Source organism: Balaenoptera acutorostrata, chromosome 3 (assembly GCF_949987535.1).
Source record: "Balaenoptera acutorostrata chromosome 3, mBalAcu1.1, whole genome shotgun sequence".
Classification (NCBI taxonomy): domain Eukaryota; kingdom Metazoa; phylum Chordata; class Mammalia; order Artiodactyla; family Balaenopteridae; genus Balaenoptera; species Balaenoptera acutorostrata.
This window is the reverse complement of record NC_080066.1, coordinates 35769134-35791352: the sequence shown is the minus strand read 5'-3', so window position 1 is coordinate 35791352 and position 22219 is coordinate 35769134. Positions and strand designations below refer to the sequence as shown.

Genomic DNA, 22219 nt, shown 5'->3' with positions numbered 1-22219 from the left:
CCAGTAGCCTCTCCTCATTCTTTGTTCTCTCTACTTTGATGGAGCATTTGGCCATTTTGTCCACTTTCATCATTCTCCTTCAGGGTGTTTCTTGGTGTTATTTATTTTTCCTACTTACCTGACCGCATCTTTTCTATTGGTTTGCCTTCTTCCAAATCTCCAAAAAGCTCAGTATTTGACCCTTTGATTTTTATCACTGCATTTTTCCTCCATCGATGAGTCTGTGGTGGGACTTCTTCTCTGACATCTATAGGTGACTCTCTGTCTCCAGGAACAGTTTCTGACTTTCTCTTCAGTACCTGTCCTTAGCTCCCCAAGTAGGATATATCCTCATTATGGGAAAGCAAAGGGACACCCTCTTCATTCCCAACCAGCTCCCCCACCTACTTCCTGTCCTCAGTGCACCAGCATCTTTCCAACACTTCTGATCATCTCTGACTTTGCCTCCTGTATTCAGTTACCTGAATTCAGTTAGTTGAATACCTGCCAACTCTTCAATTCTTGAAATATGTCCATATGCTAAGTAAAAAGGGAAAGATCTCTATACATGAGACATTTTACAAAGTACAGCTCAAGATATGTCCAGGACACATGGATTTCCAAATATGGCTTTCCAGTTTTCAATAGATTTATTAATTATGACTCAGGAAGGCAGTAGTGTGTTGGAGCCAGTTCATACTAGCTTTCGAGAACCAGTTGTGATCTCTTCCTACCTTGTATTCAGTGACATTTGGACGACAGCTTGAAATCAGCCCTGATGGGAATATTTACACCATAGAAATTGGCAAATGTTACAATCAGGGCCCTCTTTTCCATGAACCTGTTGTGAAACATTTAGTAGCACACAACTGCATGAAAGGGATATTCACACACACACACACACACACACACACACACACAATCTTATCAACAAGACAGTTTCAGCTTATTGATAAGACAGGTACTTAGGATAGAAATGCTCTTACTTGTTGACTGAAATAAATAGACTTGTAGAAGCTTCTTCTAAATTGAGTATGCCTATTGCCACAGCTCAGCATCTTCACAGTCATTTACTGAGCACTGCTATGATTGATTACTCCAGGTACCAGGAATCTGAGACAATCAAGAATACAGTCTTCAATGAGCTCACAGTTGAATGAGGCAGACCGACGAAAAAAATTGTATATAAAGTCCAATAAAGTTGTCCCGTCTACAGAAATAAGTGAAAATTGAGGGGAAACATCTGAGTCTGCCTGAGTCCCAGGAAAGTGTTGTAGAAAATGCAGCTTTAGAGTTTGGTCTAAAGGATGAGACCCGATTAGAGTCCCGAGAAAAGAAAACCAAAACAATGTAACAGAACAAAACTATAAATAAAAGATTCCAAGCACCACACTGAAAGGGCACACCATATACCTGGGAAAATTGACCCAGAATAGTCAATATCAAGACATACTCTACTAAAGACACTGGATGTTAAAGATTAAAGAATAATGTGTTAGTGTTTCTAGGCAAAAGGACCAAGTCACTTACTAGGGAAAGAAAATCAGGTTAGCATCAGACTTTGCAACAATACCACTTCATAGGAGAAAACAATGGAGCAACATCTTTAATGTACTAAAAGAGGAAATGTGAACCAAGGATTTTCTGTCCTGCCCAACTGATCTTCAAGTTTGAAGGTCGCAGACAAATAGTTCCAAAGTTACAAGAACTCAGGGTATGTTGTTCCCATGAGCTCTTCCAGAGGAATCTACCATATTTCTATGGAATAAGTCATAGAAGCTTTGGCATAAAGTTGCTGTTTTGTGAGTCATAATTAATGGCACTGGTCCTGTCATCTCTGCTGTCTCAGCTGTGAACCTTCTCTAATGGCACGCTAACCTTGAACTTAGCAGATGCAAGGTCACGTAAGACCTCCATCCAGAAGAGGGGTTTACAGATGGTCTTCCCATTCATAATGGGGAGAAAAAGTCAAATACTGATCATGAGAAATGGCTTATGAGTGGTGATTGGCAATTATGTAACTACTGTTTTTATATTGTATGGAAAACTCCTAGATGATGATTTGACGTGTTAAAAAAATACATCATAAGTTGCTAAATGGTAATTTTTAATTATTTGTTCAAAAGCTTACAAAAAGCTTCCCTCTGTACTGAAAAACTATTAATAATTAGGGCTTTCTGTTAAAGAGGACAATAAAGGCATTTTAAAAAATTCCATTCCCCTCTGTGAAACCCAACAAAAAACCCACAAAGAGAATGAAAGAGTGGGAACATCCTGTCTTTAATGAACAATGAAATGGCCACAAGCCCAAACTATCAATTTTGAGACACACCTGCCAAAGACCGTAAAATCTGGACCAAAATGAGAGAGGGAAGGCTGAGGGCTGACAAAGATTTCCTCAGGCACGAGCAGGATATAGATTTCCCTAGGAGTAAGTGTGATGATCCTGAAAGGCCTACTCAACGGTTCTTTGATTACAGACACTATATGGGGGACCATGCGCTGACCCTGAAAACACCGTGATTGTCCCTGCAGAGCTGTGGGGGAGGTGGAGCTGCAGGAGAAGCCACATGTTTAGGCTTCCCAGCCAAGGAAGGCTGCAGAAATGGAATGGTGTGGAGGAAGAAGGGCAGCAATTGCTGGATGATTACACAGTGAATGAGTTACTTAAGAGGCTGTTCCCTGAGTCACACCGACCCTTCCAATGCCAAAATCTGAAGAGATATATGGGCAAAGGAAATAAAAATTTGGTAACAGACTGTTGAAGACAGCAAACTTATGGAAATGCCCTAGCTCGTTCCCCAAACCCGTGGTGTTCACAAACAGCCAGCTGCATTTAAAAAGTTCCGGCATAAAAACTATGCACCAAAACTGGGGGAAAAAAATTGAAGGGGAAGAAAGAAGTTAAGGTGTGGGGAAAGGAACAGGAAGCAAGAGTCACATGAACAGCATAGTATCACAAAGGTATTACCCAGAGGAAATTTCTGAAAAATAGGCTCCATATTCCCAAGGAAATTATAGTCATGATGTCTGGGGGGGGAAGTGGCTTTAAAATGAGGTTTGAGTTCAGAAAGAGATTATGAGTCAACAGAAGGAGATGAAAAGACAACTTGGAATAGTCAGGGAAAAAAGAGTGAAAAGAAGAGCTTTAGACAGCAGATGTAAAAGTTACTTTACAAGCAACAAAAAGTAATTAAAACGACTGGAAACAGAGAGCTATGGTATACAAGCTGGAATAACTCATATAAAATGATATGAAAAAGAGTAAGATGTAAAATTGGTTTTCAGAGGCAATGATGGATATGGAAAGGCAGAGAGAGGAGATTAGACATAAGTGTAGTTGGTATTTGTGAGAAGAACAAAACAAATGAAACAGAAAAATATTCAGAGATAATTAAGGGGAATTAGTTTCCTTTAATAAAAGCTTTAGTTTGCAAGTCATAATGGTATACCACGTGCCACTAAAGTATGACCCACTAAGACATAGCCTGCTTAGGTGCTGAACTTCATTGGTAAAGAAAGGAGCCAAAGGCCTCTGAGCATAAAAGGCAAACAAATAAACAACAAAAATTCCCTGCTTGGCCTCCTACACCTTCACAGTAGCATTAGATGCAAGAAGACAGTGAAGCAGTGTCTGCACAATTCAAAAGGAAAGGAAGTATGACCCAAGTATTTTCTCTTCATCTTGTTTGTTCTTCATGTGGAAAGGCAAGAGAGGCAGTCAGAGCATACATACCCATAAGCCCGTCTCGAAAAACTTGCAGGGCCATCATGAAGCACCAAGATGACTAAAAATAAAAAATCCAGGGCTTCCCTGGTGGCGCAGTGGTTGAGAATCTGCCTGCCAATGCAGGGGACACGGGTTCGAGCCCTGGTCTGGGAAGATCCCACATGCCACAGAGCAACAGGGCCCATGAGCCACAACTACTGAGCCTGCGCGTCTGGAGCCTGTGCTCCGCAACAAGAGAGGCCGCGATAGTGAGAGGCCCGCGCACGGGGATGAAGAGTGGCCCCCGCTCGCCGCAACTAAAGAAAGCCCTCGCACATAAACAAAGACCCAACACAGCCAAAAATAAATAAATAAATAAATAAATTTATTGAAAAAAAAAAAATCCAGGAAGGCACAGATGCTGGTGAAAAAAGATGGAAGATGAATCGTAAATTCACTTAAGCACAGAATTAAGAGTAATCAACCAGCAATTGCATCTCAGAACAGAACGTAAATATCAGAAAATCTTGACGTTAGCTAAATAATTTAACAAAAACAAATTGAATGTTTGCAGAGGAGAGATGGGTGAGAGGAAATGTAAATGTGCTTACCAGATACTCTCGTTAAGTCAAAATATGTCAGTAAAAATAACTACCCAAACCTCTTGTTGGTTTCTTTCATCTTCTTTCTTACCTTTGGAGAGTTCTTTTGGGAATTAATCACTTAATAGTGGAAAAAAATCCGCCATTCAGCAACTCTTTTAATCTTATTTTAGTTTATTTTTTTCTAATATACCTAATAAAATTGCTAAAATTTTAAATTAAAATTGCATGTACACATGTAATTATGACTACCAAATATCAATGTTATAGACACAGTGATTATCAAATACTAATGTTCTTTTACGTAGAGCAGTTTGGGTGTTTTTTAAAATGAGAACTTTCCTTTTATACTTTTCTCCTCCTTGAATTCTTGATCATGGGTGTATGTCATTTTTTAATTTTAATTTTTTTATTGAACTATAATTGACGTATAATATTATATTCGTTTCAGGTGTACAACATAGTGATTCAATGTTTGTATACGTTATGAAAAGATCACCACAATAATTCTAGTCACCATACAAAGTTAATACCATATTATTGTCTATATTATGTCATTTTTTAAAAAGCAAAGTCATCCTACTATATTAATAAATAGCTAAAAAATAAATTAAAATAAATTAGATTAGACATCTAAAAAATAAATTAGACATCAATTACAAGACCATAAAACTGCACGACAATAAATTACTAGAAATTAGTTACTATCTCAGAAAGAAAGAAAGAAAGAAGATAGTAAGGAGGAAGGAAGGAAGGAAGGGAGGGAAGAAGGGAAGAGAGAAAAGAAAAGGCAGAGGGGAGGGGAGGGGAGTGATGGGGAGTGGTGGGGTGAGGGAAAATCTCCATCTCCTAAAAGATGTTCAAGCCTAGGAAATGCTTACTTATTGGTGCACCCATACATAACACCCCTCCTGTTTCACCGTAGGAGACGTCGCTGTTGCTGCGGGGGATGTGTCTGCTCACACTCCGTTTGACTCTGTCGCCCAATTCTCATTACAGTGTTCTGTCAGTTGTGGTGTTGGAACCCAGCGGAGACAGCAGGTATGCCAAAGGCTGACGGCCAAAGGCCGGCGTGTCCCCCTCAGTGAGACCGTGTGCAGGCATCTTCCTGGGCCCCCTCTTGTGAGATCTTGCCGAATGCCTGTGTGCAGGAGTAAGTATGGAAAGTCCGCGCTTCACCAGATATGCCGATTCTGTTCCTCTCCCCAAGTGGCTTCATCTTCCATAGAGCAACACGTTTCTAATCTGTAGGTAAAGCAAATAAAGCAGAATTCAGGATTGTTACAAGTGGCAAATGGTATAATATTGAAGACCAAGATACAGCTCTAAGAAAAGTCAGTTTGAAGAAATATCCACCTGCTTAACAAATGCATCCTGTGTATATACATACATATATGTATGTACGTATATGTATGTATATATACTACTAAATTTACCAGCAACTTTCCTGAAGAAACTTACCAAGTAAGAAAAACGATAGTAACTTTAAAAAATGTCATAGCATTCATGGCATTTATTGAGCACTTACTCTGTGGAGTTCCTTGCAGGCATTATTGCACTGTCTTGTTTAGTCCCCAGCAACATTGTGAGCCAGGTATCCCCATTGAGAGATGAGGAATCCAAGACGTAGAGAAGGTACGAGATTTGACCAAGGATCTGCAGCTGCCAGTTGGGCCTCTTGGCCTCTTTGACCACAAATCTGTCTGATTCCTGAGCCCACGCTCTTAGCCACCTCTCTGTGGTGATTCATAGACAACATTAATTTTTTTCCCCTGGGAATTCTTTGAGAAAAAGTTTTCAAAATCTTGAGATTCCAAAAATTCAAGATCCCAAGTTTTATCGTATCCTGGAATTCAAAAATGTCTGTGGCGTGTGGCGCAGTGTCATGCTTCAAGCTGCTTACCTATCTGATTTTTATTAATTGTGGATCGTTGCACAGCAATGTGGCTGGACCGTAAACTGTCTTAGAGGAGAGTGAAATTAAATTCTGGCAGCTTCCTCTAAAATAATAACAGAATAACATGTGGGAATACATCGTGGTTATTAGGGCATGCAATGTGGTAGAAGATGAAATTGTAAATTATTATAGCATGTGGTAGAAAGCAGAGTAAAAGGATAAGTTTTAGGGAGAAAAAAAAGCAGGAAAAAAAGACAGTCATATTTCCCCTTGACCCTATCTCATTCTCTAGCTTGCCAACATGTAGGTCATGGAAGCAGACAAGAGACAGGATTGCATGCTCCCAGCACAGACAAGTCACCCCGAGCTGGGCCTCCACTTCAGCCGTAGCCTGGCCTGATGCCATCACCTTGGATCAATGGCCCTGGCTTGCATAAATTTGGCTTCTCCCTCTGCACGCTCCTATGGCATCCTCTTCCCCCCACCACCGTATCAGAGCCGAGAGATGAGCTTGGCACAGACCCATCCTCCCTACCCCTCCTGCCTCTGCACCATTTTCCCTCTGTCATCACACACTAAGCATGTACACCGCCCTCGTCCCACCTTCAAATGCATTGTGTGCCGACCTCCAGCATCCTTTCTACCTTTCGCCAGGACACCCCACCACCAGGTTCATTCTTCCTCTCCAACATCTGCCAACACCTAGGACAACCAGCATCCATGCGGATGACTTTCTCACACCCTGATAGCCCAATTTCCCAACATGGTCAATTTCACTGACAGCCATCCCCTTGGCAGGGTGACACCATAGACTTCCTCATTTCTTGGTACTTAAATAGCTTCCTGCTCTTCTACTGTTCCCCACCTGGCCCCTGCTTATTTAGTTAATGCTTCACTGTGACCTCTGGTTCTTCCTTCCCTGTTGTCCCCAAACTTCCTGCTCTTGCACTAGAAACCACTCCTATTGGCTGGCCTTTCCTCATCACTCACTTAACCAATTCTAGAGTCAGATCACTATACCCTTCCTTAACCCACTACCTCAATCACTCTGCTCATCTTCAACTCTGGTGGGTTACCTTTTAGGTGATCTTTTTTTACTGTGTCATCATTTTTAACTTTAACTACAACCATGTATATAAATGATAACACACAGGATAAGTTGAGAGAACAAGGGGATGTAAAGGAATTAATGATTTTATCTTGTATCACAGATCAGATAACAGCTGAGTAGGGCTCCTATTTCACAGAGTTGACTTTCAGATAATAAAGCATGGTAATTTATCACATCCACATGATTTTAAAACCTAAGAAACCTCTTTTATATATATATATTTTTTTATTAATTATTTTATTTATGGCTGTGTTGGGTCTTCGTTTCTGTGCGAGGGCTTTCTCTAGTTGCGGCAAGCGGGGGCCACTCTTCATCGCGGTGCGCGGGCCTCTCACTGTCGCGGCCTCTTGTTGCGGAGCGCGGGCTCCAGACGCGCAGGCTCCAGATGCGCAGGCGCAGTAGGTGTGGCCCACAGGCCTAGTTGCTCTGCGGCATGTGGGATCTTCCCAGACTAGGGCTCAAACCCGTGTCCCCTGCATTGGCAGGCAGACTCTCAACCACTGTACCACCAGGGAAGCCCCCCCCTTTTATATTTTAATCAAAATAACACAAAGAACAAACATTATACAGAGATCGGTTTGCATGCATATTTAACAAATGTGCATACATAATATTTTTAACAGTGTACAAATCAATGCATTTCACCATGTCAATTCAAGCAGAATTCCATCTTTCTAGATATAAACTGAACATCTCTTGTCATACATACTTTCTGACCTACCACTTCAGATCACACGCAGGCTTAGGTACTTTGTGAAATCTTTAAAAGAATCCATAATGTCATGTCTCAAAGCAATTAGGATGACATCACCTTTTAGGTGATTTTTATTTGCTTGTTTTTTAGTTCCCTGACCTGAGCTACTGGGATTTGCTGAAGAAAATAATATCACCATCCTGATTAGACATACTTCATATTCATGCTATCTGATTTACCTGGGCAATAATGTGTGGGTGTTTTTCCTATTCCTAAGAATTCCCAAGAAATTCATCATAGCAGCTATTTCGTAACCACTGTACTGGCCCCAAGTTCCCATTTCTCTGTGGATAAACTCATCTTTTATTCCACTATTCTGACTGTCCTCTCTCCTTCATGTCACATCCACCCCCTTTGCTCACCAGACTGGAAAAGGATGGTCTTCTTTATAGGCCTAATCCCTCAGTTATGGAAGAGGTGTGAAGACAAGAAAGATCAAGCCCAACTATGCTGTGATCTTTATTCCCTTTCAAGGCTCCACTTCTAGAAATGTGTCCTAATCAGTGCCTTGAGTTTAAGTAAAACCGATCCTCTATGGGGGAGAGAATCTTCTTGCTCCTCATTTTGACCCTTTTAATGTGCAGTGGGGTGGAGGGCGGGGGGGGCGGTGGGGGGAGGCAAGATGTCTTGAGCTCCCCCTAGAGGCCAGCGGTGCACCATACAGTCCAGTTATACCCCCTGCCTGCTTCTCCCCAGACCTTCCCTGCATTCTCCCACCTCCAGCTTTTACCCCTTGCTTAAATTCTTCCCTCCGCCATATCTAGCAACTGACATTCTTCCCATTCTTGAAGGACCAGTACAAACCCTACCTTCCCCAGTAATCTTTCTCAGTTGCACTTCATCTCTGAAGAGTAATATGACATTGTGGTTAAGCCAACTTGGGTTCAAATCTCATTTCTATCAGTATCTCATCATGTGACATTGGGCAGGTTATTTAATCTCTCTGAGTCTCAGTTTTTCATCTATAAAATGGGAATAGTAGTTGTACCTACCTCATGGAATTGTTTTGAGAATTAATGCCTAGAAAGTGCTTAGAAACAGTGCCGGGCACATACTATAGGCTCAAAAGTATTAGTTATTTTTAATGTCATTACCACTTTCCTCTAATTCCTATTATAGCTTTAAGATAGGATAAAATGTAACAGAGTAACTAGTATTGTGTCTTCTGGCTTACTAGGGTATAAGTTTATATGGGGTAGCTAGACAGTAGCTCTGGACAGTTTTTCCGTGTAGGCCCCCAAAGCACTTATCATAATGAGTTGTACCCAAAGACATGCTTTTCAAATATGTCAGGCTTGGATCATCCTCAGATTGCTATTAAAAGTCTACCTGTCTTGGCTTCCAATCAGGCATCTAAAGAAAACAAAAGATAATAGGAATACAGTGTTTGAGTTTAGACTTTTTTCAATTACGGCTCCTGGTTTTAAAGGTTCCCAAGCTTTGGTGAAGAATTCTTATTTTTCACCCAAGTACTGACATCAAAATAGTTGGAGGACTTCCCTGGCGGTCCGGTGGTAAGACTCCACGCGTCCACTGCAGGGGACGTGGGTTCGATCCCTGGTCGGAGAACTAAGATCCCACATGCCACATGGTGCGGCCAAAAAAAAATTTTTTTTGAGGGAGGGGAGGCACCCAGGCGTGTACTATATGATGAAAATGTCAAGAAACATATGCCTCATCCCCTTCCCAGGTTATCTCAAACCCACTCGCTTCTCTCCAGCTCTTGGTCTTCCTCCTTGTACCAGCCCAGCGTCTGCCTCTTCAGCTCTCATTATAGAGAGCTTCTACTCTTCCTCTATGCCTTCTCAGATTCCAGTAACACCCACCCCTGCCTGCCTGACATAGCTGTAGCCCTTGGAAACCCAGACAGGCACAGGGCTACCTCGCCAGCACCCCTCTTGGGCTTGTGTCACCTCCTGCAGCATCCAACAGCACACATTTATTTTATCTTTTGCTCAGTCATTCATTTGTTATTCATTCAATAAACAGTAAGAGTTTTCTCTTACTGTTTACTCTTACTTACTGTTTACTCTTGTTTACATGTACCAGACACTATGCTGTGCCCTAAGGACAGAGATGATCTCTCTGCCTGGGCATATATTGTTTTCAGTGTCGGAGGATAGCATTTCCTTATTAATTCTTTCAGGAATCATTCATCAAGTGCTACTGTGTTTTAGATGTTATGATACAAAATGAAAAGGATCCTTTCTCTTGTCTCTAAGAACTCATAGTCTAGTAGGAGAGAGACATATATAAACAAATAAGGAGAATAAAGTGCCAATGATATCATAAAAGGATGCAGAAGTGCTCACCACGGCTGGGGGATGTGAGGAAGAGTTTCAAAAAGGAGGAAGCTTTGAGCAGAATTCTGAAAGCTGTGTCCATTCATCAGACCCACACGGGACACAGGAGAATCTGGGAAAAGAGAACAGTGTCGGCAAAGGTGGGGTATAACAAATGGAGTGGTATGTTTGGGGAAACTGCCGGCAATTCCATAGGATTAGAACTGAGGTTGAAGGTGGGTTATGGTGAAAGGGGAAGCTTGAGAGGTGAGCTGTAGAGCATCTTGAACCCCATAATGAGGAGTTTAGATTTTATCAAAGAAGGAGTGACATAGTCAGATTTTATTTTGGTTTATTTACTCAGACAGCTGTCTAGATGTATTTTTTACATTAATTTTTATTGGAGTATAGTTGCTTTACAATGTTGTGTTAGTTTCTGCTGTACAGCAAAGTGAATCAGCTATACGTATACATATATCCCCTCTCTTTTGGATGTCCTTCCCATTTAGGTCACCACAGAGCATTGAGTAGAGTTCCCTGTGCTATACAGCAGGTTCTTATTATATCTGTTTTATACACAGTAGTGTATATGTGTCAGTTCCAGTTTCTCAATTCATCGCAGCCTCCCTTCCCCCACTGGTATCCACACGTTTGTTCTCTACGTCTGTGTCTCTGCTTTGCAAATAAGTTCGTCTGTATCATTTTTCTAGATTCCACATATAAGCGATATTATACGATATTTGTTTTTCTCTTTCTGACTTACTTCACTCTGTATGGCAGTCTCTAGGTCCATCCACGTCTCTGCAACTGGCACAATTTTGTTCCTTTTATGGCTGAGTAATATTCCATTGTATATATGTACCACATCTTCCTTATCCATTCTTCTGTTGATGGACGTTTAGGTTGCTTCCATGTCCTGGCTATTGTCAATAGTGCTTCATATACGGATATATTGGAAAAACATATGAGAGTGCAGGCAGGGAGTCTAGTCAAGGGGATATGACGATCTCTAGGTGAGAGAGTGCGAGGATAGAAGCAGTGAGGCTGCATTCTAACAATGTTTCAGATGTCCCATCTAAGTACCTGATGGCTGGCTGGAGTTGGGAGCAAAAAAGGACAGTGGTGTGCTTTTCAGTGTTTAACAAGCAGCTCTGGGGCAAGGTGGGTGGCGAAGAGGGAGAGGTTGCTGTCATTTGTTACCTTTGCTGATTTCTGTGGTGTAGCTACTCCCGTCATGGCTGGTTTCTGGCTACCGACGTGGCATAATTGAATGCAGAGTTGGGAATGGATAGTAACAGTGTCACCGACCTGTGAGTCTGTGAGAGGAAGGGCCAGCATGCCAGTGGACAGGGAAAAATCGAGATGACTCTAGAATCTGCCTTGAGGAGGTTGGTAGAAGATGAAGCCATTAACTTAGGGCATATAGGAAGAGGAGGACTATTGGGATGGGTTAGGGAGGCAGAGATAAAGTGTTTAGGTTACAATATTTTAAACTTGAAGTAGCAGGAAGAGATTTCCAGTCAGCAGTGGACTATTAGGTCTTGCGCTCTAGAGAAAGGTCTAGGTTAGACAGACCAACTTGGGAGGCATCAACCTAGAGTTGTTAGTTTCAGCTCCAAGATCATCCAAAGAAAAGTTTAGAGCAAGAAGAGAAAGGGAGGAAGTGGCCAAGCACTGACACCTGAGGGGTGGTAGCAGCAGTCAGCAGCGTGCTGGCAACGAACAGTGGTGGGAAAGGACCAGAAGAAGGGTTTAAAAAAATGGTGGGGAGGCGAGACTTTTCCATGAACTGAGTGATTACGGGCGCCATGTGTCCTAGAAGGGTCAAGTATGAATACTGAAGGGAGACATTGTATTTGTCACTAGGGGACCATCGGTGGCCTTTCCCTGAGAGCTTTTAGTGCGGTGCTGTGAGCAGAAGCTCATCTACCCTCGGTTGAAAAGTGCATGAGAACCAAGTGTGGAAGCTGTTCTTTCAGCCTGATGAGACACTTACTGTGTAATCTTCATGGGGCTTCACAGCCCATTTAACCAGTCCCGCCTATAGCATCCCTTGTAGCCTCCTCTCAGCTACCTGTGTTTCTACCCTAAAGAGAATCTGAAAAAAAGCTGCCCGGGTTCTTGATAGAGCTCCAAAGGGGCTTGTGAGATCCTCCATGCCAGTGGAAGCAATGGGAGTCAGCACCAACCAAGCAGCCCCATCCAGGGCTGGATTCTGATGGGCCTGGGTTCCACAGGGTAATAGGAAGGCTTAGAGGCTGCTTTGCAGCCAAAGCCCATTCGGGAGTGGCAGGAGTCAAGTGATGGTGAGACCAAGTGTAAACATCCAGCGCAGATGGCTTGGGGCAGAAACCTGGCATGGCGCCAAGACTTAGCGTCGTGGCAGGGACACAACTGGAATTAGGGCCGGACACGAACAGGCAAAGAGCAGAGGCAATTGCGATAAACAAGCCTCGGGCATCAGAGCTGGCCTTTACTGGATAGGGCAGGCTGACACTGAGGCCAGAAGGAGGACCTCCAGAAGAAAGATCTTTTCGTTTTCTAGAAACGCCAAAAGATGTGGCATTTCTCCTATCCAGCACAGTGGGAGAGTGGAGGGATGGGTTGGTACCCTCGCACTGCCCGCAGGCCCTCCAGGAGGATGCCATCGCTGCCTGGCCACTCTCTATCTCATCAGGCTTGTCCAGTGTGGCAGTTTGGGGGCATATCCAGATGCAGGAGGAGGCAGTCACCCGAAACCAGACCAGTTTCTTGCCCAAGAACTGTGTCTGATGAGGCCACGCTCCAGGCACTGCTCCAAAGGAACTCACCGGAGTCCCAAGAGAGGAATTGGCCCACGCCGTGGGACCTGGCAGCCTGGCAGAGCCTGATCCCAGATCCCTCCCCAGGCATACCTGCTAACTGAACTGCTGCATACCCAGCGTGAGTAATTGCTAAACAGGCCTGGTTGGGAGTGGAGCTGGGGCCACAGGGCCTGCCTTCCAACAGATGGGCATGCAGCCAGAGGGAGCCTCTGAGCTGCTTGTGTGGCTCAGCCAGCCACGGGCAGGCCCTTTACCAAGGCTGAACACTGCCTGTCACCTGCAGACTCCCCAGCCTGCTTTTGAAGGAGTCAGGTCCCATCTACTTTAAGCCCCAAGCTCAGCTGAGGGACGTCTGGCTACCAGTGGGCCTGAATGTAATTAGAACCCTTCTCCATGGTAATTAGAAACCATCTCCATGGCAATTAGAACCCATCTCTGCACAGGATGCTGTGTGGGCTTATACCAGCCTCAGATCATCTCCAGCCTGAAGCATTGAGCCAGGCATGTGCTGCATTCCCCATATGGGCTTCTGCACCTTCCCAGTAAGAGCAGGAACGTTCAAGCTATGGCATCATCTGTAGCAGCCCTCAGAGTCTGTCTCCACACATCTCTCTCAGTTGCATGAGTTCAAAAGTCTGACTTTGACCCAGCTTAAACTCTGATTTTGAAGAACAAGTTTCAAAGCCATCCACGTGCACATTTATCTTTCCCATTGTCCGCCACTGAGGGATCAATGACCAGACAGGGTGTTCAACTGAATCCTTTTAAATGGTAATAAAAAGAGATCTTTATAGGTGCATATAAACACATATATGTAGATATTATGGATATGTATGTGTATAGACATACATACATACCATGCATTGTGACAACAATAGGCCACTGATAAGTTAAGTATTCATAAAATGCAACCAGATAAGTAAAATTAGAAACCAGTGAGTAATAAAAAAGGAAAACAAACAAGGCTAATATAGGATTATGTCTTGAATTTTGCACTTCTGTTATGTGTGGGCACAAATTTAGCTCTAAACTTGATAACATAACTATCTTGGAAAAGGCAACCTGGTCGATTACACGGTTCAGTGTTTATTGGGTAGGAAATGGACTAATTACTCAGAGGAAAGTATAAGAGTTCCTGATGGTGAGACCACAAAGAAATCCTCCTACCTCCTCCTTACAGAGGACACTGCAAGTTATAAAGACTTTGGCAGGGTTTGCACAGAAAACACAGATGCTCTTTCTGATTTTCCCTTCCCTCTTCACCAGTAGTATCCCATCAGATTGCCTTTGAGTTAATGCAGTGGGACGCTTTGGGGCAGTGGTTCTCAACCTTTGCTGCCCATCTCAGTCACCTGGGGAGCTTTTACAAAGTCTGATGCCCAGGCTGTTCCCCATAAGTCAGAATTTCTGGAGGTGGGACCCAGGGTATTGAGATTAAAAAACAATAATAGCAGGTGTTTCGAATGCACAGCAAAGTTTGAGAGCCACTGCCTATAGTCAGAGTTGATATTGAAACTCTACACACCAGAGTTGTGACTGGTTGTTAAAGTAGGGAAATACTTCCCAAATGGTTAGTAAGTAGCCTCTGCCTGAACCCCACGACTGTCTCCCAGCTGCTGGGACCCTCCTGCCAGGAGCCGTCTGACCTCCTCATAGTGTACCAATGTTGGGAGAGGGGACACTGCAAAGACCTGGTCCACTGCTACAGCCGCCGTCTGCTCTGGTTGACTGCACCCTCGCCATGCAGATTGTTAAGTATTTGGCATAGCACCTCTGCCTGTAATAATAGATGAACCGTAAATTTACCAGGAATCCTCCTTCTGCTTTTGATCACTGTTGAACAGCAGTAAGTCCAAAACTCTGTATTGCCAACCGAAAGAAAATCTGTATGCTTTAACTGGCTGAGGGGAGCTTGACATCTTCTGTGAAGGGTCTGCGTCCCACTAGGGAAAGGTGTATGCATGACAGGCCACCCGGCTCCACTTAGAGATGAGCCGAGGGGAGCATTCACAGGCAGAACCGTGGACAGGGGCCTGGCCTATTAATTGCATCTCTGTGGAATTTGCATGCAAACTCATTATGCCTGTCCGTCACTTAGAACATTCTCTACCACAACCCTGTTGTTATGCACCCAACCCTGTTGCTTTTCTGAACGTACGGGCACCACCACACCCCAGCAGGCAGGCAGACTCTAAAGGGATCATGAGCCACCCGAGAGGAGTCCAGGAGTTATTCTGGCAAACCAGGGTACTGGTGAACACACTCTAGTTCGTGCCCAGGGCCGGAGAAGTCCATCTAAGCGGAGTCTCAATCTGGTTCTCCTCCCAGCGTATCCCTGCCAGTGCTACAACCAGGAGGAGCCGTAACCGGGGTCCTCCAAGGTTCTGAGTCCCACCCTCCCCCCAACCCCATCTCATGACCTGAATCCCACAGTGCCATTTCTGTGGATGCAGTCTCTCTTCTGTCACTTCCACCTTCCAGGCCCTCTAGCCCACGCTCCACCATCTGCCCATAGACCTAAGTACATCTTCAAAGAGGAATCCGTCTCCCACCTGCATCAAGCCTCCCTACTCACTTCAGAATCACCCTAGGACGCATTGAGGCCTTCCTTCCCGCAGGTGGACAGAGGGGGAGAGCCACTGCTCTTGGGGGATGGGATCTGAGGAGTGTCCTCTTTGGCCTTAGCCCATTAACTGCAGCCAATGCCCAGGAACAAGCAAGAGTCAGCCGACCCTTGATCCGTCTCAGCTTGCCCTGTTTTTTGCTGGCTGGACCTGCCTTTGTCCGCTGACAATAGTCATATATGAGAGCTTTTAAGTGCCCGCTAATGTGCTGTGCACTTGATATAAATGCTCTAACCTGTCACATTCCTCTGACGAAGCTGCTAACATTACCCACATTTTATGAGTGAGAAAACTGAGGCTCAGAGAGATTAAATGACTTGTGCAAATGGCAGTGCTAAGATTCAAACTCAGATTCACCTGGCTTCCAAGTGCCTGTCCTATCTTTTCTTCTTTGATCACTCGCTTCTTTAGGCCCCCATGCTGGTTTAACTGACCTGCTTGGGTTATCTGCTGCAGTTGGCCAGCTTCATCCTCCTTTTCAGATCCTTCAAACGCATTCACTCATCTCCCCAATCACTGCCTCCCTCAGATTTGGGGTACCCCTGGCCAAGCCATACTAGATTCTCAAGGGCCTCCTCCCCTAGGTGGTGGAGGCCCCACATATCAGACATCCCCTTACTGATGGAAACATTTAACCACTTACCCTCATGCCTCCCCAAAGCAGAGCTTTGTAAAATAATTTACATGCTTCCGTGCAATTCATTCAAACGTGCATTCTTTGCTGCTAAAGTACCAGATAGTTGTGAAATTTACCCCCATCTAAGGATGTATAATATATATAGATAGATAGATAGATATATCTCATTCCTTATGTTTTAGTTCTCAAATGTTTTAAAAGAGGAAAAAAGAATTTGTTGACTTGTGCCAGCCTTGGAAGATTACAGTCAAAAAGTTTTCATTATTGAGATATTTGTGTTTTCTTTTCTTTCTTTTTTTTTTTCCTACAGAAATGCAACCAGAGATGAAGACCAACCTTGGCAAGCAGGGTCCTCAGATCCTTGGTGTCCAGAGAGTCTACATTCAGACAAGGGAAGAGAAGCGCCTTAACCTGACCGTCGGGAGCAGAGCCTATTTGCTGCCCAACACATCTGTGATTATTAAATGCCCAGTGCGACGATTCCAGAAATCTCTGATCCAGTGGGAGAAGGATGGCCGTTGTCTGCAGAACTCCAAACGACTCGGCATCACCAAGTCAGGCTCACTAAAAATCCACAGCCTTGCAGCCCCCGACATCGGCATGTACCGGTGCATTGCAGGCTCTGCCCAAGAGACAGTGGTGCTCAAGCTCATTGGCACTGACAACCGGCTCATTGCACCCCCAGCCCTCAGAGGGCACACAGGGGAATATCCTGGGATGGACCACAACGAAGCCAATAATTTGGGAGCCACATGGCATAAGATGAGGCAGAAGTGGAGTAACAAAAATGAGCTTTATTTGGACGATGGCCAAATCCATCACCAGCCTCTCTTAAGAGCTCTGTTGGGTCACTGCAGCCATTCTGCAGGAAACGCCAACTCCTGGGAGTTTGAGAAAAAGCAGTTTGAATCCGCAGTTAAACAGGGAGCCTACAGCATGGATACCGCCCAGTTTGATGAACTGATAAGGAACATGAGTCAGCTCATGGAGACCGGAGAGGTCAGTGATGACCTTGCGTCCCAGGTGATACATCAGCTGGTGGCCGAATTAGCGAAGGCGCAGTCCGCACACGTGCAGTGGACCGGCATCCTGGGAGAGGCGCCTCCTGCGGCTCACCTACGGGGGGAAACGGGAAGTGTGCCCCAGAGCTCAAATTCGAAAAACTCAGGCAAGCTGACATTCAAGCCAAAGGGACCTGTTCTCTTGAGGCAAAGCCAGCCCACCTCAATTTCTTTTAATAAAACAGTAAATTCAAGGATTGGAAATACAGTCTACATTACAAGAAGGACGGAGGTCATCAATATACTGTGTGAGCTTGTTACCCCCGGTGAGGCCACATATACATGGACCAAGGATGGAGCATTGTTACGACCCTCCAAAAAGTAAGTAAAATAAGAATACAGTGTTTCCTCTGTAATACCGTCTTAATGGTTCTTCTCCCGGCTTTCTTGAAAATATTTTCAAATCCCTTCTCCTAAGAATGTGTTTCCAACAGGATTCTTTAGGAAAGAAAATCAAAAATGTTAGGGTATGGAATGTAAAATAGCTAGTGGGAAGCAGCAGCATAGCACAGGGAGATCAGCTCAGTGCTTTGCGACCACCTAGAAGGGTGGGATAGGGAGGGTGGGAGGGGATATGGGGACATGTGTATGCATATGGCTGATTCACTTTGGTGTACCACAGAAACTAACAGAATATTGTGAAGCAATTATACTCCAATAAAGATCTATTTAAAAAAAAAAAGAAAGAAAATCAAAGTAGTCTTTACTTCACCATCATTTTAAAGTGGAGGGCTAAGTGGCTACCAGTTCTAGGAGAACAGTTACTTTCTTCTCAGCCTATTATAGATAAGATTGTTTTCTGGCTTCCATTTTTGTTGTCGAAAAGTGTGTTGCCAATGTAATTATTATTCATTGGTAGGTAATATGTCCTTTTTCTCTGTTTATCTTTCAAAATTTATTCTTATCTTTGGTGCTCTGCAGTTTTATGATGATAAATCTACATGAGTGTCTTGTTTTATTTATCTTGCTTGAAATGTGTTGCACTTTCTGTCCTGAGGATACATATATTTTATCAGTTCTGGAAAATTCTCAGCCCATTTTCTTTTTTGAATATAGCTTTTTCTTCTTTCTTTCTAGAACTCCAAATAAATGTATGTGAGAATTTCTCTGTCTCAATCTTCCCTGTATTTTAACCTCTCTTTCATATTGCCTCTTTCATTTTCTAGTTTGCTACTCGTCTCTTCAGCACTGTAAAAAACTAGGTGGATATTAGCCCACCCACTTAGTTTTCCATTTCAGTGACCACATATATAATTTTTAGAAGTTCTGTTTGGTTATTTTGTGGATTGTTGAATAATTTTTGATAGTTTGTCAAGGTGTTCTTCTATTTATGTATATATTATGTAAAGTATAAGATTATACATTAAATATAAATAATCCAAAAGCTCCAACTAAAAGCCAGAGATTGTCAGATGATAACAAAGCAACAACTAAAATATAGGTTGTCAACAAGAAGTGCACTTCAAATGTAAAAACACAGATAGGTTAAGAGTAAAAGGATGGAAAGCAGCATATCAAATAAATGCATACTTGAATGTTTCTAACAGCCTTATTCATAATAGCCCCAAACTGGAAATAGGCCAAATGCCCATCAACTGATGGCTTTGTAAACAAATTATGGTATGTCCATAAGATGGCAAATGCTCATCATAGATAAGGAAGGAGGTACGGATATATACATCAATATGGATGAATATCAAAACCGTTATGTTAAGTGAAAGAAACCAAGCATAAAAGACTACATACTTTATAATAATTCCATTTATATGAACTTGTAGCAAAGACAAAATTACAGTGATAGAAAGAAGGTCAATGGTTGTCATAGTCCTAAGGTTTTGGGGGAGGGGACTTGACTGAAAGGGAGCAAAGGAAACTTTTTGAGGTTATAGAAATGTTATCTATCTTGTTTGTGGTGGTGGCTACACGAATGTATACATGTGTCAGAAATCAAATTGTACACTTAAAGTTAGTGAATTTTATTGCCTGATAATTACAGTTCAATTTATAAAATGTGTCTCAAAACAAAAAAACTTAATAGTATTATACTTCCTTTTCCCCTCTCTCATGTGCTATTTTTTATCATACATTTTACTTCTACTTACATTATATACTCTAAAATGCGTTGCTACTGTATGTATTCCATACAATCACCTGTCAATTAAAGGAATTTTAAAATGAACAAAAAAAAAAAAGTCAGGGTATGGTTTTCACATGTGCATGGGAATTCTCAAAATGAAATCGTACTGTCCCAATCACTATCACGTTGGTGTGATACAAGACTGGTTACCGTTAAGATTGAATTTAAGCATGTACAGACTCTCTTTGCAGGTCACTTAACATTTAAAAATAAAATCAACATAAGGCCATTAAAAAAGCATACTTACAGTAATCTTACATTGTGTAGGAACTGTAAATCAGAATCTTCCATATCTAGGAGATGTGGTATCTCATTTGAACTCACACCAGCCCCATGAGTTTGGCAGGGTAGGGGTTAATACTTTTCTGATAAGGTCGTTGAAAAACAGACTTTCATGACTAATTCATGGCCAATCAGAACCAGGGACCTTATCTCCTGAACACTGCCAGTGATGTTTGAAGATCACACAAATAATAGCTTTGGTAGAAAGATTGAGAATCTGAAGTAATTTTCTATATCATGCAGTTTTTCATGTCACAAAATCCAAAAATAAGATGATAAGGATCAAAGTTTTTTGAGATGTTCGAAACACAATATTAAGTCACCTTATTTTATTGTGATAGTTATCCATATCAGTGCAAAAATATCACATTTCATTCATTTTACACAAAATAACAGGGGATAACAGAAATATTAATTCGCTTTTCTGTTCTTTACTGTCTCCAAATCTTGCTGTTGGTACACATAGGGTTATAGACCTTTTGCTTTCTTTCAATTTGAGTTTAAGAGCTCAAGCTGCACCTTATCTGCCTCTAGGGATTGTTGAGAGACACAAAACACCAGATGTTAAATTGTTTTGCAAACCATAAGTTACTTTAAAAATGCAAGTTTTATTTTTATCATGCCTTTTTTTTTATGCATCACCTAATATGTGAAACATTAAAAGAAATGTAGGTAAAATTCAAATTTTATATTAAATTGTTAGGCTATGTCTTAGAATGAAAAGATAGAACAAATCTAATTTTTTATTGTTTTGCCTGGAACGCTGAACACAAGAGTATAATGAAGTTTTTGAAGTGGAATTAACCTTCCAGATCAACTAACTTAGCAGTTCTCCAATCTTTTGGTCTTAGGACCCCTTTAAACTTAAAAAAATGATGAAAAGCCCGAAGAGCTTTTGGTAATGTGAGTTATATCTAGTGATGTTAGAAATTAAAACCATGAAACATTTAAAAGAGCTGTTTATTAATCCATTTAGAAATAAGTAATAAGCCCAATTCATGTTCACATAAATAACATAATTTTTGAAAAGCAGTATTTTAAAAATTACTGATAATGGCATTGTTTTACATTGTTTTTTTAATTTTCAAAGGATAATTTCATAATTTAGTTCCCAGCTGGTCAAGTAACCAGGATCATTCTGACTTCACACCCATTTGAGAAACAGTTGGGGGCATAAATTAGAAATGGAAACAAAAAAATTAATGATTTTCTTTCCCTTCTCAGACCATTTTTCCGTAAGATTGGGGTATAAGAAGGCTACAAACAAATGCATCATGACATTACACTAGCTTCACCTTTCATTCCTACAGCCCGAGTTAACGAAAGGGAAACAAGGCGATTTCTAAAAAACGCATATATTCTAGGAGAGTCTCTAGTAAAGTGTGACTAGTATGACGGTGTGTGTGCATGTGAGCACTTCTGGGGCATTTCCATGCCTTTGGGGTGTCATAAGGTTCCCCTTTAGAATTAGTAAGATGGGGATCTATCACCTCACATGGGATTTCCTGGTGGTTTTTCCCATAGTTGAAAAGAAGTTATGAAACTAATATACTATGGTAAATCAACTATACTTCAATTAAAAAAAAGAAGCTACACCCTATTATTCCTGACACTGAGATCTTTCAAGTCCAAGTGCAAATACAGATTTAAAACCTGTTTTTGGGTTTTTTTTATAAATTTATTTATTTATTTATTTTTGGCTGTGTTGGGTCTTCGTTTCTGTGCGAGGACTTTCTCCAGTTGCGGCAAGCGGGGGCCACTCTTCATCGCGGTGCGCGGGCCTCTCACTGTCGCGGCCTCTCCCGTTGCGGAGCACAGGCTCCAGACGCGCAGGCTCAGTAGCTGTGGCTCACGGGCTCAAGTTGCTCCGCGGCATGTGGGATCTTCCCAGACCAGGGCTCGAACCCGTGTCCCCTGCACTGGCAGGCAGATTCTTAACCACTGCGGCCACCAGGGAAGCCCTAAAACCTCTTTTTCTTTGGTTTCTTCACTTGAAAATTTTATTTCCCTGAAATATTCTGTTGGCTTTCTCTTTTTCCTTAGGTGTGCTATTTTTTTTTTAAACATGTGCAAGTGGATTATCAGAAAAAGCCAGCACAATGGATATTTTCCTTAATTTGCATTTTTGGTTTTTCTTTGCATACAATATTTCTTTTGTTCTGAATACAAATGATTTTTTTTTTTTTTTTTTTAACATCTCAGCTCGGTGCTTTGTGTCCACCTAGAGGGTTGGGATAGGGAGGGTGGGAGGGCGACGCAAGAGGGAGGAGATATGGGGATATATGTTTATGTATAGCTGATTCACTTTGTTATACAGTGAAACTAACACACCATTGTAAA

At 42.4% G+C, this 22219-nt stretch overlaps 1 protein-coding gene across 1 annotated transcript in view; it reads left to right on the top strand.

The window, feature by feature from the left end:
• The window catches only part of ADAMTSL3 (ADAMTS like 3), a 389643-nt gene that overhangs the window by 288399 nt on the left and 79025 nt on the right, over nt 1–22219 (top strand). The window contains exons 20-21 of the mRNA XM_057543842.1: nt 5290–5443; nt 16710–17781. Coding sequence (XP_057399825.1) covers nt 5290–5443; nt 16710–17781 — 1226 coding nt within the window. The remainder of the gene's footprint in view (nt 1–5289; nt 5444–16709; nt 17782–22219) is intronic.